Source organism: Pelodiscus sinensis, chromosome 1 (assembly GCF_052426305.1).
Source record: "Pelodiscus sinensis isolate ZL-2025 chromosome 1, ASM5242630v1, whole genome shotgun sequence".
NCBI classification, from domain to species: domain Eukaryota; kingdom Metazoa; phylum Chordata; order Testudines; family Trionychidae; genus Pelodiscus; species Pelodiscus sinensis.
The window spans coordinates 310,709,489-310,722,628 of record NC_143052.1 but is presented as its reverse complement, the minus strand read 5'-3'; the positions used below and the strand labels follow the sequence as shown (position 1 = coordinate 310,722,628).

At 48.7% G+C, this 13,140-nt stretch overlaps 1 protein-coding gene across 1 annotated transcript; it reads right to left on the bottom strand.

The window, feature by feature from the left end:
* Positions 1 to 6,733: 6,733 nt before the first annotated feature.
* LOC149525818 (protein maestro-like) lies at positions 6,734 to 12,811 on the bottom strand. The gene is made up of 4 exons (XM_089775566.1): positions 12,471 to 12,811; positions 11,289 to 11,471; positions 9,082 to 10,404; positions 6,734 to 6,871 (listed from the first exon to the last, which is right to left on the bottom strand). The coding sequence occupies exons 1-3, from the start codon at positions 12,657 to 12,659 to the stop codon at positions 10,228 to 10,230; spliced, it is 549 nt and encodes a 182-aa protein (XP_089631692.1). The 5' UTR covers positions 12,660 to 12,811; the 3' UTR covers positions 6,734 to 6,871; positions 9,082 to 10,227.
* Positions 12,812 to 13,140: the final 329 nt, after the last annotated feature.

Sequence of the window (13,140 nt, the reverse complement as noted above, 5' to 3'; positions counted from 1 at the left end):
AACAGGAAACACCACAAGATTAGGGGAACTCCTATTACCTAATATAGTGAATTATCAGAAAGTGTCAATTCAACAGGGGAAAACACTGATCCCCTTCCCATATTCAGCCATCACAGGAAGATTCTCTCCCCACTGAGAACCACAGACAATGATATCCCAGACCCCCTCAGCCTTTTACCCTCCTTTGCTAACTGTTGTCTGGTGACTCCTCATAGGCCCAGAACCCAGGAGGGCAAGAGTAAAGTGCTGAGAGAGACTAGAAACCTAACTATTCAGGAAACTTTTTCTATAAGGTGGAGGATCATAGCCTCTAAATTTGGAGGACGAATGATATGTGCACAGTAAAAACAAACACTATATTATTTACAGGGGAGGGTTATTTACAGGTGACTGTTTGTGACACACAGCATGGCCAGCACCTGAGAAATAAACTTAAAGAGTCATCAGCATTTGTACAATGCCCCTTAATAAATATAATAACATGGGTTGGGATTAAGCTGTTGGATATGGAATGGAAAACAATCTCCAAAACAGGAAACACCACAAGATTAGGGGAACTCCTATTACCTAATATAGTGAATTATCAGAAAGTGTCAATTCAACAGGGGAAAACACTGATCCCCTTCCCATATTCAGCCATCACAGGAAGATTCTCTCCCCATTGAGAACCACAGACAATGATATCCCAGACCCCCTCAGCCTTTTACCCTCCTTTGCTTACTGTTGTCTGGTGACTCCTCATAGGCCCAGAACCCAGGAGGGCAAGAGTAAAGTGCTGAGAGAGACTAGAAACCTAACTATTCAGGAAACTTTTTCTATGAGGTGGAGGATCATAGCCTCTAAATTTGGAGGACGAATGATATCTGCTGAGTACCTTCTTTGAAGGGCAGAGTGTTCTGAACTCCCAATAACATCAGAGGGAGTTTGAGGACACTCAGCAACTTATGGGACTGGACAATACAAGCACAGTTAAAGGCCCTGGATATCTAAAGGAAATCACCAAAATCCACAGTTAGATGTTTAAATGCCAATTAAAGCCACCCTTAGTGAATTCCTCCCGCATGTGTAATCCCCTAAGTAGTATAAGGGCCCTACCATCAATCAAACGTTAGCCCTGCCCCCTGCCCCCGGAAGTCCCGCCCCCTGACCGCCAGAATTCCCTTCTCCCCTGTCACCGGAAGTCCGGCCACTGGATGGTAGTACATCCGGGTCAAGAGGGACAGCTGACCGGGTGTCATGTGACCCCCGTTAGGCCCGTCCCCTGTCACCGGAAGTCCCGCCCTTGGGGGTAATACATCCGGGGTCAAGAGGGGCAGGTGAGCGGAAGTAAGGAGTGTCATGTGACCCCTCTAAGGACTTGCCCCACCTCCCTCTACCAATCAGGAAGGGTTTTTCCCCTGTAGGACCGCCCCGCGAACCGCTTTGACCAATCGGGGGGGCAGTTCTGGGATCCGATGACTCGCCGAGCAGTGGGTCGTGTGACCCCTCTAAGAACTTGCCCCGCCGCCCTCTACGAATCAGGAGGGGGTTTTTCCCTGTAGGACCGCCCTGCGAACTCCTTTGACCAATTGGGGGGCAGTTTTGGGACCAGATGACCCGCCCAGCAGTGGGTTGTGTGACCCCTCTAAGAACTCGCCCCGCCTCCCTCTACCAATCAGGAGGGTTTTTTCCCTGTAGGACCGCCCCACGAATTGCTTTGACCAATCCGGAGAGTGCAGTTCCGGGACCCGTTGACCAGACCGGAGGCGGGTCGTGTGACCCCTCTAAGAGCTTCCCGTGACACCCTTTGCCAATCAGAGCATAGAACTTCCCCGTAAGTTCTAGCACCACACAAAAGAGGCCCTCTTGTTCCAAGAGCGCGTGTTTCAGAGAGCGTGCAAACGCTGAGCGGAAACATGGCTTCTTTCACCAACTTTGTTTTGGTGCCGAGAAGAAAGCGCTACATCAGCGACAGTTCCGAGGAGGAAGGAGAAGTTGAAGGGAGCCCTTTGGCCCAGCCGCTGATGGATACACCAATATCTGACGCCGAAACCCAACCGCTCACGATGCAGCCAGACAAGCTAGATGGCCTGGAGGAAGAAGGTGCCCATGGCTCCCAGGAGTCGGACAAGACGCATGGAAAAGAAGCCAAATAGGTAAATGAAAGATCGAAGTTGGGGCATCATGGGGTTAGGAAACCGGGATTTTGAAAACTTAAAAAAAAAAATGACCAGAGCGTCTTACATTATTTCTTTCTGGCAATCTTTTGACAGCTTGATGATGCCTTTCTAGCTGACCTTCAGACCCGGGACAGCATTGCATCGGACGAGGAAGACGAACCGGGCCCACCTTGTTTTTGCTCAATACTGATACAAAGCATTGAAGAGAACGCCAAGGATGATACTGGTGTATCCAATAGCAGAGGGGGCAAAGGGCCCCTTTTCGCCTCTCCCTTGTCCTCGGAACTGTTGCTGATGTGGCGCTTTCTTCTCATGTGGTGGAAGGCCCTCGTCACCAAAACAAACTCCAAACTTCTGGTGGGGGTGGTGAAGGAGTCCATGTTTCCGCTCAGCGTTTGCACGCTCTCTGAAACACGCGCTCTTGGAACAAGATGGCCTCTTTTGTGTGGCGCTAGAACTTATGGGGAAGTGCTCTGATTGACAGAGGGTGTCACGGGAAGCTCTTAGAGGGGTCACACGACCAGCTTCCGGTCTGGTCAACGGGTCCCAGAACTGCACCCCCCGAATGGTGAAAGCGATTTGTGGGGCGGTCCTACAGGGAAAAAAACCTTCCTGATTGGTAGAGGGAGGGAGGGTGAGTTCTTAGAGGGGTCACACAACCCACTGCTGGGCGGGTCATCCGGTCCCGGAACTGCCCCCCGATTGGTCAAAGCAGTTCACGAGGCGGTCCTACAGGGAAAAAACCCCTCCTGATTGGTGGAGGGAGGTGGGGCGAGTTCTTAGAGGGGTCACATGACCCACTTCTGGGCGGGTCATCCGGTCCCGGAATTGCCCCCCCATTGGTCAAAGCGGTTCGCGGGGCGGTCCTACGGGGAAAGCCCTTCCTGATTGGTAGAGGGAGGTGGGGCAAGTCCTTAGAGGGGTCACATGACACCCCTTACTTCCGGTCACCTGCCCCTCTTGACCCCGGATGTATTACCCCCAAGGGCGGGACTTCCGGTGACAGGGGACGGGCCTAACGGGGGTCACATGACATCCTTTTTACTTCCGGTCACCTGTCCCTCTCGACCCGGATGTACTACCCTCCAGGGGCGGGACTGCCGGTGACAAGGGAGAAGGGACTTCCGGGGAGTCGGGGGGGGGGGGACTTCCGGATTCAGGGGGCGGAGCTAATGTTTGATTGATGGTAGGGCCCTTATACTACTCCCTTACCCCATAGAGAGCTAGCAGATATATCGTTCAGTCACTGTAGCTGGCCGCATACCACCAAGCTGAAACAGAAGCTGGCACAGACAGAGCACATTGTTCTCCAGAAATCCCCACTGAAGCAATGGATGTGACAAGGTAGCAGGAGCTCTTCGTTCTATTTGTCTGTGCTTCATTCCCCGAGCACTCATCCAGGTCAGATGTCTCTTAGGACCTGAGTTGCCACCAGCTGGACAATGGGACTTGGGTCATTCTGTAGGACCTGGAGAGCTGGAATTACAGAGAATATGACTCACTTTTCATATAGTCACCTATGCCTGCAGTAGCTGGAGATTTAGTACCAGTGAGTACCAAGCTACAGCAGCTCTCTGTCCAAACAAAGCTTTAGGTTCCTCCATTGGGATCCTTCCAAGCTCCAAACTGAGATGGAGGAGGGGGGAGAGGGGAGACCCTGACCCTACCAGAAACTCATCCAATTGGAAGGTGCTCCATTGACTCAATAGCTTCTGCTTTTAAGTTATTTTACATCTCCTGACAGAAATAAATCTGATGGTGTGGAGTTTGGGGTAGCAAAAAGTGGCTCCCAGGGAGCCGATGGAGCCCAAAGAGTGGATCACACAGGTTGGGAAGAGGCATTGCCAGGATAGCCAGGAGATGCACTGACTTATATCACACTGGCTGCAGTTTCCTCCAGGTACGTCTACACCACAAAGTTAATTCAAAATAACAGCTGTTATTTTGAATTAACTTTAATAGCATCTATACATGCAAACCGCTATTTCGAAATTAATTCGAAATAGCAGAGCGCTTAATTCAAATTTGGTAAACCTCATTCTACGAGGAGTAACACCAAATTTGAAATAGCTATTTCAAATTAAGTGCTGTGTAGACAATTAATTCAAAATAGGGGGCCTCCAGCCCTTCCCAGGGAGCCCTGGTGGCCACTCTGGGCACAACCAGGAAAACTTCCTCTCCTCTCCCCCTGGCCCCAGAGCCATTAAAGGAATAGACCCTGGCCCGTGCCAGATCCAAGCCTACCAGCCAAGAGCCAGCAGTGGCCACCGGGGCCCCTGAGCCAGTAGCCACAAAACGTGAGCCAGCAAGGCACTGGCAGCCAACCCTCCACTGCTCCTCAGGAGCAGTCTGCCAGCACCCAGGAGCCTGACAGGGGCTGGAGAAGGCGGGTGCCTTCCTGGTCCAGGGTGGAGATCATGGACCTTATTCAGGTTTGGGAGGGATGCCCCAGCATCCATGATCTCCGCACTAGACAGAGGAACACGGCCGTCAATGGCAGGATAGCTGCCAGCCTGGCCACCAAAGGCCACATGCGAACCCAGGAGCAGGTTTGCATGACAATCAAGTTGGTGCGGTGAGACCCCCAACCTTGGGCCCTGATCTTCCCTTCTCCTTTCTTCCCTTTGCTTCTCCCTTCCAACTTCCTCCTCCCAGGTTTCACCCTCCCCTCTCCCACCCACTCTATTCCTCTCTCCCACCTCCTTTTCCCAGTCTCCCCAGAGGTTCACCCTGTTGTTCAATAAACCCAGTTTCTATTTTTGAACATACATGTCTTTTATTTGACATCAGGAAGGGAGGCTAGGGAGGAGTAAGTAGATGGACGTGAGGGAGGAATGGGGCACGAGCCCACGGTGGGGAGGACCGGGGTGGCTCTGAGGGCTCCTCGGGGTGGACACTCTCCTGCAGGGCCTCCTGGATCCTGACAGCCCCCCGATGGACTCCCCGGACGGTAGCCTGCAGCAAGTGCAGCTGGGCTGATGGCAACAACCCTACGAGACGCACCGGTGTGCCCAGGGGCAGCTCTGGCTCCATGTGGCCGAGCGCTGTGGTGTCCCGAGTGCAGGCACTCAGGGCACTCCAAGACAGGACTGCTTTGCTGTCCCTCATCGGGGTAGACAAGCGAGCGGGGAACCCAAGAACTGTCTGTTCGGGGTGGGGGTAGGGTCCCGTGAAGCACGGAGCTCAGTTAGCCTGAGGCAGCAGCCCCACACACTATGTCCTAACCTGATGCCCTGCCAGCACTGGTTCCGGCCAGCCTGAACTTCGGTTCAGGGTCCACTCAGTGTGGACGCGCTATTTCAAAATAACAAAATGCTATTTTGAAATAGGTTTTGTGTATAGATGCATAATTCGAATTAGCTTATTTCAAATTAACTATTTCGAATTAAGTTAACTTGAATTAACGCTGTAGTGTAGACGTACCTCTTTCAGAGCAGACTAAAGCTGAATCTGTCCTTTGATGTGTGGCTGATGCACTTCACACCTGTGGTATCAGTTACTGCTTGCTTGTCAGCTAAATTTCTTTATAACTCACTAATGAATAGGATTTCACCTGTATTTGTTACTTACAGGTCAACAGATGTTCCATGTCCAGCCATTTCATATTCTTGGTGTCCGTATGTTCCAGGATGATGCCTAAATAAGCAGTGTAAAATAAACATCAATAAAAAACCTTCTCTTGTTAAGTGCAAGGTGATAACATTGGCCCTTTGGCTTCTATTGTGAGTCTAAGGTGAGCTGTAGGCAAGACAATACTAGAAAAGTTTAGCGTCCACACTGAAGAGAATAAGAGAAAAAAATTAAGAATGTTTACATAAAATCTCATTTGCTTTAAACAATCTATGTTCCTCTTGCCACTGCTGTCAGTTATTGGAGATATACTAGGATAGTGTATTAATCTAGTGGTGTGAACAAAGGGGCTGGGGCCAGGAATAAGTGCGTACTAAGCAAGGATCTCACCTGGATAAATTAATTAGGCCACAATGCTTGCCTGGCTTGCATGGGTGTGCTAAGGAAAGGATGGCACAGGGCCAAAGGGGAGGAATCTAGTGCTTCCTGGGCAAGGCAATCAGGAACCTGCAACAGCAGGCACTGTGTGGCGGTGGGCTGCCTACCTCCCAGTGATGAAGCACCAGTAAGGAACAGTGAACAACACTGAGCTTAGGTCTATAGTTTGAGTCCACACTAACTCTGACTACTAAAAATAGAGTGCAGGTAAGATGACAGAAGCAGTCGGAGGAGCTAGCCACCTTGAGAACAGACTTTTGGGTTTGGATGGGATCATCCTTGGAATAGTTAACCCCTCCTGCTACTCCTGCCACAGCTACTCTATTTTTAGCACACTAGTTTGATCGGAGAATAAACATACCCTACGTGACAGTGTGCCAGCCTCTGCTACTAAATGACTGCGCCATCTCAAAGCATTCTATTGCAAATTACAAATTCCTCCTAACACCACACTGGAGAAGTAGGAGAACATTAACATCTCCATTTATGCATGAGAAGTCACAGCACGGAGAGATTAATAGTAGCTCAGTGCTGCACACAGGGACTTTTTCTGTCTACCTCAAAGGGAATACCAAAAGGGACACGGCACACTTTCTCTCACCAGCTAACTTGGCTGCAGCTGCCCGGATCTCTTCCCAGCTGCTGCGGAAGTATCTGATGGTGCTTTTGTAAAAGTTCTCCAGTAGCTCAGCCTTCTCTTTGGCCTAGAGAAAATCAGGGACACATGAGCTCTCTCTGGCTAGAAATGCCCTTTGACTGCCAACACATGCCTTTACAAACCACAAGTAAACAGTCTGTGTTCCTCTTGCCACTGCTGTCAGTTATTGGATTCACTCAGACTTTTTTTTTAATTTAAACAAGTAAATAGAAGAAAGGACAGGAGGCTGTGTAGAAGTGGGGAAAGTGGGAATCTATGGCAGATTTACATTCCTCTCACCCTCAGTCCTGTATCCCACTCTAATAGGGTACGTCTACACTACAACGTTAATTCGAACTAACTTAGTTCGAATTACTTAATTCGAACTAAGCTAATTCAAACTAACGGATCTAGACTAAAAAACTAGTTCGAATTAGCATTTTACTAATTCGAACTAGCATGTCCACATTAAGTGGACCCTGAACCGGGCTTAAGGATGGCCGGAAGCACTGCCGGCAGGGCATCAGAGGAGGACTTAGAGCGTGGAGATGCTCTCTCAGGCTAGCCGAGGGCTGTGTTTAAAGGGTCCCAACCCCCACCCCGGACAGACAGTTCTCAGGGGTGCCCCGCTTGCAAAGCAGTCTTGGCTTGGAGTGCCCGGAGTACCCACACTGGGCACATCACAGCACTTGGCCATCAGACCGGCTGCACTTGCCGCAGCCTGCCATCTGGGGAGATGGGGCAATTGGGGGGCTGCAGGAGAGCTTCCACCCCAAAAGCCCGCAGAGCCAGCCCAGTCCTCCCCATCGGGGGCGCGTACCCCATTCCTCCCTCAACTCCTTCCCCTTACCCTTCCCTAGCCCCTCTTCTTGATGTACAAAATAAAGGACAATTGTGTTCAAAAATGGAATCTGTCTTTATTGAACAAAACTGGGGGAGACTGGGAAAAGCGGGTGGGAGAGGGGAAGAGAGAGGGTGGCAGAGGGGAGGGCAACTAAAATGATCAGGGGTTGGGAACAGGTCTCATATGAAGAGAGGCTAAAGAGACTGGGACTGTTCAGCTTAGAAAAGAGGAGACGGAGGGGGGACAGGATAGAGGTCTCTAAAACCAGGAGTTGGGTGGAGAGGGTGCATACAGAAAAGTTCTTCATTAGTTCCCATAAAGAAGGACTAGAGGACACCAAAGGAAAGGAATGGGTAACAGGCTTCAAACTAGTAACAGAAAGTTGTTCTTCACAAAGCACAGAGTCAACCTGTGGAACTCCTTGCTGCAGGAGGCTGTGAAGGCTACAACTAGAACAGAGTTTAAAGGGAAGTGAGATCAAGCCATGGAGGTTGGGTCCATGGAGTGGTATTAGCCAGGGGGTAGGAGAGGTGTCCCTGCCCAAAGTTTGTGGAAGGCTGGAGAGGGATGGCACGAGACAAATGGCTTGGTCACTGTCTTCGGTCCATCCCCTCCAGGGTCCCTAGGGTTGGCCGCTGTCGGCAGACAGGCTACGGGATAGATGAACCTTTGGTCTGACCCAGGATGGCCATTGTATGCTCAGGGTCGTGGGGTCTCAGTGGACCACCTTGATTTTCATGCACTCCTGCTCCTGGGTGGCCAGGCTGGCAGCTCTCCTGCCCTAGCCGGCCACCTTCCTGTGCCTAGTGCGGAGATCGTGGACGAGGTCCACGATGTCCGCACTAGCCCAGGAGGGAGCCCGCCTTTTGCGGTCCCGGGCAAGCTCCCAGGACCCGCCAGCCTGGTCCCGGGAAGAGGGGGAGGGCTGGGGGGCATCGGGTGGGTGGCTCGATCCGCACCAGGTGCAGGGTCTGCTGGCTGGGTGCTGGCAGGCTTGCACCTGGCACGGGCACCGTAGCCATCCCGTGCCCCTTTAAGGGGTCCGGGGCCGGGAGGGGGGCATAGAGTTTCCCTGGTGTTGGCCGGAGTGGCCACCAGGGAAACCTGGGGAGGGCTAGCCTCCCACTAGTTCGCATTAAGGGGCTACACAGCCCTTAATTCGAACTAGTAAGTTTGAATTAGGCTTAATCCTCGTGGAATGAGGATTACCTAGTTCGAACTAAGCGCTCCGCTAGTTCGAATTAAATTCAAACTAACGGAGCGCTAGTGTAGCGCCTATGAAAGTTAGTTCGAACTAACGTCCGTTAGTTCAAACTAACTTTGTAGCGTAGACATACCCATAGATACTTACATTGCCCATCACACATTCCCCCTGCTTCTACATCACAAGCCTATGCTGTCAATAATCTCATATAATTCTATAGGTCACTCACAAGGTGTCTGCAGATATCCATCTGGAGCTCCTCAGGGTTCAGCTCGGTTCTCCAACTAAGATGCTCATTAAGTATAGTTTGGAGCCTCTTCAGTCCCAAAAATGGGGCACAGAGATGAAATGTAGCTCTGCACTCCTGAAAAAGAGGGTTGCACCAGTGAATTGTTCCATAACACGTATTGTGCTCATTCAAATGGAACTCATGTCCTTGACTGCTCATCTACCCCAAGAATAAAAGGGATTCCCCTGAAGTAATAGACAGAAAATATGCCAGCATGACTTTAATAGGGGGAAAGGGATTCTACTTCTGGAGTATTGCATCCAATTCTGGGCACCCCATTACTTAAAAAATGTTGATACATTGGAGAAAGTCCAATGGAGGGCAACAAAAATGATTAGGAGGCTGGAACACATGATTTCCAAGGAGAGGCTGAGGGATTTGGGATTATTTAGTCTTCAGAAGAGAAGAGTGAGGGGAGCTTTGATAGAAGGCTTTAACTACCTGAAGGGGGATTTCAAAGAGGATGGAGAGAGGTTGTTCTCAGTGGTACTAGATGACTGAATGAGGAGCAATGGTCTCAAGTTACAGTGGGGGAGGTCTAGGTTGGATATTCGGAAAAACTATTTTACTAGGAAGGTGGTGAAGCACTGGAATGGGTTACCTAGGGAGGCAACGGAACCTCTAAATCTAGAGTTTTCAAGTCCTAGCTTGACAAAGCGCTGGCTGGGATTGTTTAGTTGTGGCTGGTCCTGTTTTGGGCAGGAGGTTGGACTCAGTGACCTCCTGAGGTCTCCTCCAAACCTATGGTTCTATGATTTTATAATACTGAAAACTGGAGATAGCAGCAATGTTTTTTCAGAACAGATGTAGCTATGAAAGCTGCTTCACTAGGCATAGCTGTGATCTTTCCTCTGTTGTGGGGAGGCAGGAACGTGGGGTGCAGAGATAGGCAGGAATGAACTCTTGGGATCAGACCCATGACCTATCCTGAACTCCAGTGAGACAACCCTGGCTGCTAAGGACCAGCCTGTCTGGGATTGACTCAAAAGGAGGGCAATGAACTGAGGGAAGAATTTAGGTCTCCACTGCAGGAAGGAATAGCAGAGCTCCCCTGGCAACAGGAGGAAGATTCTTTTTGCTTAGTATTTAAGTCACTGTCATTCTTACCATTGAAACTTCAGGGCTTGGATCTTGCAGGTGCAGCAGAAGTGTGACCCAGCTCTGTCTAACCTGCTTGGCAAAATAGTCCTTCCATTTTCTCTTTGCAGAGCCGGCCAGGATACCAAACAGGACAAAGGCCAATGCACGAAGAGTGTTGTCCTTCTATAGCCAAGAAAGCCACACAGGTTGGTAACGAAGAGATAACCACATCATGTATCTAGCACAGCTGTCTCTTCTACATTAGAGTAGAGTGATTCCAACTACAGAAGTTTAGAAGAACTGGAATTAATCAAGTTTGGGCCAAATGTGTTGATTCTTCAAAATACTTTGAAGACAGTTCAATTTTGACAAAATTCTTCCAGAAGCCAAGTAGGGGTACTTGGTCAGCTTCTTGGTGACCCATCTAGCAGGCTAACTGAGATCTTGGGCTTCCTGGCCCTCACCTTCAGAACAGCCTGTTTGGCAGGCTGACAAGGAGCCAGGAAATGTGTACCCTGGCACCTCTAATTCCCAGTGCTTCCAGGTTCCCTGTCTCCAGCATAGTCTGCCAGTAGACTGCCCTCAGGCAAGGCTCCCAGTAGAGCTGGGTTGAGAATAGTATTACTGTTTCACAAAGAGATTTGAAATTTGGGCTGGGGGGTGTGTCCCTCAAATAGGAACAAAACCAAAATTTGAAATCTCAAACTTCTCTGCAAAATGGAATAATTTCAACCAGGTGACATAAAAATCGTATGGAGCAGGCCCAAAACAGTCCATTACACCCTGTATGCCCATTTTCCTTGTTATGCAGCTACCTAATCTAGTATTCATACTTCCTTTGCCATTCTCATTGGAAATAAAGATGAACAGAAGGGTGAGACTGAAGGAGCAGGGATGGCATCCTCATTTTCTTAATTCTCTGCTCCGCCATAAAACACATCTCTTCCCTAAGGCCTAAAATCACTTCATTCTGACATGAACAATGCCCAGTGAGGACACATCATGCATTGTAAATGGAGCCTCATCAATGTCAGCTGAACTGGGGTTGAAGGCTTCTGTTCACGTACATTATCGAAGTACTTCCGGATCTGTATGGTGAGGTCTCTGAAGGAAGAACCTATGTCCTTCCCTTTCAGCTCCTTCAGGACTTTGGCCAGTGCCTTCATGCATTCGATAATGATTTCAAAACTGAAAGTCTCTTCTAAAGTCCTGATCAGTGTCTCCAGAAGAAACTTCTTGTACTTTTTCACCTGTTCAGACATATGACATTAAAAAACACTTTCCACTAACCACATTTCTAATATGTTTTTTTAGCAATTATGAAGCAGTGGGAATTTCATCTGCCCCCTAGTGACCTATAGCTATATTTTACATCAGGTACTAGCTACAATAAGCCAAACTCTGTGCCATATTACACCTATGTAATCCTATTAGATTTCTAATTACTTAGATTTGAAGGCCAAAAGGGACCATTGTGACCTCCTTCACAACACAGAACCTCCCCAAAATAATGTCTGTTTGACTAGAGCACCTCTTTTAGAAAAACAGCCCATCTTGTTTTTAAAGTTGCTACTGATAGAGAACCCACCACAACCCTTGGTAAATGGTTCCAATGATTAAAATTACCATTAAAATGTATGCCTTACTATCAGTCTGAATTAGTTTAGCTTCATTCCTCCCCCCCCCCCCCCCCATTGAATCTAAAGGCACATTTTCTAGCCCTTTGAAAATTCTTGTGACTCTTCTCCAATTTATCAGCATCCTTCTTGAATTGCAGGCATGATCCTGACATAGTATTCTAACAGTTCTCACACCAGTGCCATAAGCAGAGGTAAAATAACTTCTTTATTCTTATTCAGAATCCCTCTGTCTATGCCTCCGAGGATCACCTCAGCTCTTTTGGTCACAGCTTTGTACTGGGCGCTTACGTTCAGCTGATTATCTATCATGATTTGAGTTTTTTAGTGTCTCTGTTTCCTGGAATAGAATCTCTCATCTTGGAAGTATGGCCTACACTCTTCATTCCTAGGAGTATACATTTACATATGATCATATTAAGTACATATTGTTTCCTTATGCCCAGCTTACCAAGGGAACCAACCTGCTGTGTATTGACTGCAAAGAGGTTACAGGGGTATGAGAGAGCAGAAGTTGGCCTAGTGCATTGTGCATGGCCTCTGTAAATCCTGAGCAATTGTTTCCTTTAGTTTCTCTAGTTATGCTGCATTGTATTCAGTATTCTATCTTACCTTCTCAGGTGCCCCATAGACTACATTTCCCAGGCCTCTTACAGCCATTCGACGGACAATCCAGTAGTTGTCCTCTAACCTTTCTTCTAAGATGTGTAAGACACACTTAAGCAACTTCTTCTCCCTGAGTATGGGATCAGTCATTAGCTGAAATAAAATCAACATGTCCATTAGCTCTAATATGTTCATTAAGATAGCGAATATAATTTGAGGAGACACGTAATACACTGTAATTTATTATTCTATATGAATGAGTACTGTGTTAAAAACATGGATTTTTCCTTTTAGGCACTATAATGGGTGATTGCTCATCCCTTGAGAGCCTCTCAGTGACTGCATTTGATACCACAGTCCTTTTCTCGCCCAGGTGCATCCTGCCAGTCGATCTTAGTGAGTCTTCCATGGCTCAGCCCTCTGGCCAAGTCCCAAAGTCCAAACAAATGCCTTTTAGGTCCTGTTGCCCTCACTAGGGTCTTCAGCCCCAACTCTGGACCCTTTATATTCTGTTCTTTGTTCAACCTCTCCATAAGCCCTGTCCCCTTCATCGGGTTTATGCCACTGGGGAACCTGGGCCTGCCCACTACTCTTGGTTCCAACCTAGAAATAGCAGCGAGTCATTGCTTCATTTCAGTTCATTGCTACTTTTTCCTTGGGTTCTTCCTATGGGGCC